This window comes from Trachymyrmex cornetzi, unplaced genomic scaffold (assembly GCF_001594075.2).
Source record: "Trachymyrmex cornetzi isolate Tcor2-1 unplaced genomic scaffold, Tcor1.1 scaffold388, whole genome shotgun sequence".
Lineage (NCBI taxonomy): Eukaryota > Metazoa > Arthropoda > Insecta > Hymenoptera > Formicidae > Trachymyrmex > Trachymyrmex cornetzi.
Window position 1 is genome coordinate 1,029,199 of NW_017298619.1, and position 3,179 is coordinate 1,032,377.

The 3,179-nt window shown below is 28.7% G+C and overlaps 1 protein-coding gene across 3 annotated transcripts in view; it reads left to right on the forward strand.

Annotated features, from left to right (window-relative positions):
• The first annotated feature begins 308 nt into the window (after window positions 1-308).
• Window positions 309-3,179, forward strand: part of LOC108763923 (allantoinase, mitochondrial) — a 53,536-nt gene continuing 50,665 nt past the window's right edge. Inside the window, exons 1-3 of one of the 3 annotated variants that reach the window (XM_018511868.1) lie at window positions 309-500; window positions 561-730; window positions 828-942. In XM_018511868.1, coding sequence (XP_018367370.1) covers window positions 318-500; window positions 561-730; window positions 828-942 — 468 coding nt within the window. In that variant the 5' untranslated portion in view covers window positions 309-317. The remainder of the gene's footprint in view (window positions 501-560; window positions 731-827; window positions 943-3,179) is intronic. The other 2 variants (XM_018511865.1, XM_018511867.1) reach the window with 2 other exon arrangements.

Sequence of the window (3,179 nt, forward strand, 5' to 3'; positions counted from 1 at the left end):
ATGAAAAATTGCTCTATTAACTTTTATGCAAGGATAACAATTTTCACTTTTCACATTTCCTTTCTAATAGATAAAAAGTCATAATAAAACATAATAAATATCCTAGAAAAATAAAAAATTACGTTTTTTCTAAAGATATTTAAACAATTGTTTAAAAACGTATCGCTTATTTAAAAATGATAAATAAAAATGTTAAAGAGAGGCAATAAAATTCCCTTTGCACAAAGGCGCCTTGTACGTCAGCGGCGGCACTGCTACAAGTACGTATTTATAGATACGAATTACGCATTGCACTCACAGTTCACAGTTACTACTTAATGGCACTTGACGGTGCACGTTCAAACATGCAATTTCAAGAAGATTCCCGAATTTGTGCTTTTATATCTCAAAGAACAGTCTTCATGAATAGTATTCAACCGGCTACATTAGTTGTAATAGATGAAAAAATACAGGAAATATTGTACGACACTAGTGAAGATGTTGTACGATATTTACCACAGGTAAGCCCCGTATAAATTATTTGAGACAGGGGACGGAATGCGAATCGACGTGCATTTCAGAAATATCCCGGCATTGTGTTTAATGATTACGGCTCATTAGTGCTAATGCCTGGAATAGTAGACTCTCACGTGCACGTAAATGAGCCCGGAAGAACCGAATGGGAAGGATTTCACACCGCTACACAAGCGGCCGCGGCTGGCGGTGTTACTACAATCGCAGATATGCCTTTGTAAAAATTTATATTTTTATAACGATTGTCTGAACGATAAAATTACTTTCAAACACATACTATATCTATCTCACATACCAATCTTTCTCATGTATAGAAATTCTATTCCGCCCACTACCACTTTGGATAATCTCAAAGTTAAAGCAAGGGAAGCGTATGCGAAAACATTTGTAGACGTGGCATTTTGGGGCGGTGTGATACCAGGAAATCAGGTATGTCTTGTAAATTTTTAGATAAATATATTTATGCATGAGAAATACATATAAACATGAATAAAATTATCTTTAAAGAATAATGGTCTTAAAGTTAATCTAAAGTTGTTTTCGACTTAAAATTCGAATAAATTAATCTTTAAACCGCAGAAATGTTGTAAAATAAGACATGTTCGTACAACTTTAAATCGAGTACAAAAACATATAAATCATTTTCTATAAACCGCATATAAATTAACGAAATCTCGTACTTATTTATCGCGCCATAAATCAACGTTGATAACGGAAATAATTTACAATAAGTAATGAAAAGGCCTTATCGGTCTGAGCTACATAGGTATGCAATTCTACAACTGCGCGACCAAATTATTTTTTCAGTCTTTAAACAATTTTATTTATATATACTAGTTATTGTGACAAAATATCACCACAACTTCACAACACTAGTCGAAATGGTTAAGACATCCGTCTCGAAATGTAGAGAGGTTCAACTCCAATCGTGGCTGAAATAATATGTTTCGCAATAAATTATTTACAGCTTTTTAAGATGTTAATTAGCATTAAATTATAATATTATACAGCTTTTTAGGATGCTTATTAGCATCAATATTATTAAATTGCTTGATAATTTAATTCGTGATATTACTATTCCAGTTTGGTTTAAGATTAAAAATGTTCCGTTTAAAGACTGAAAATGATTACGACGCACAGTAGAATTGGATATATATATACAAATTCACACTGAAATATTTAAGTATTAGCATCCAATTCAGACTGATAAGACCTTTTCGTTACTTATTATGTATTCACATTGCGATCTTAAGACACTGTTTAGAAATAAATTATCTGTAACTACGTGACATAATACTTCTGTAAATAGTTATATTACAATTAGTAATAATTTTAATATTTCAATGGGAATAAGTATTCCTTAAAGTATTTGAAAGAAAATTTCATAATAGACGTTAAGATTTTGATGAATTTTACTTTAAAATTTTTTCTTATTTATGGGCAGAAGAATATTAACACATGCATAATTAAAGCCTAAAAAAAATTTATTGAAATTAGTATTAATTTATTATCTGAAATAATGTTTTAACAAAATTATACCGTGTGCCTATTGCGAAAATTGCAAAATGGTAGAGGACTTTTCGACTCAATTTAGTTTCATCTACCTTTCTGTGAATTATTGCTAGAGTCTCGCCGGATACTCTGTACATTGAAGTGCGCATTTGTAAATGTGTATGTAATATATAAATATATTTAAGGATATAGAATAATTATTACACGCTTGAAATGCATTCTGGGTTTTGTGTCTATTAATTTCTTACGAGAATAAACACAGGATCATCAGTTGCAGTACTCCCATAATTGTAAACGTAAATCTGATTTTGTCAAGTTGATCTAACGCATAAACGATCTGTAATACATCAAAAATATTTTCAAAAAATCAGCATAATAATATAATACAGTTTTTTATTAGAATATTTTTTTATATGTAATATTATACTTTACGCAAAATTCAATAACATTTGTTTTATCAGAAATTTATTAAAACGACGTCCCAGTAAACGTCAATTAACAGTTATATTACTGTTAATTGGTATTTGATGGGACTATTTATTTTTTAAAAATAATTATTTAATTTAAAATAAAGTAATTATAAGGCTCAATATGTATAAAACAATATAAATAATAACAGGGCATAGAACCAATATTACAATGAACAATTTTAATTAAAATAATAACATTACAAACGTTTCAACTCCGATAGGGTCATTTTCAATGCAAAACAACTTTATCTTAGAAATCCGGTCACATTAGTAAAATCTTACAAAATATTTAATAAAAATAAATATAACTTATCATAATGTCGCTAGCATAGTATTATCATAAAAAATTAATTGTAACATTTCCTAATAATTAAAGAACAATCTTGTCAATAACCTAAAAAGAGTAAATAATACAAAGTTTTAAATACCGGTTGCATTTATGTAAAACCTCCAAGAAACGAATAAATTAATAATAACATATCTTGACGTCGTGAGAATAATCATGTCGTTCAATGTAAAAAGTGTAAATTGTCCAATTGAAATTCAAGTTTAACTTGCAAATACGAACATATCTAGGAAAAATTATGTAATATGTAAAACAACCTTCAAAAGATGTAACAGAAAATTATTTTACCTTATCAGATGAATATAAAAAACCAGTTGTAACCAATTGAAATTCATGTT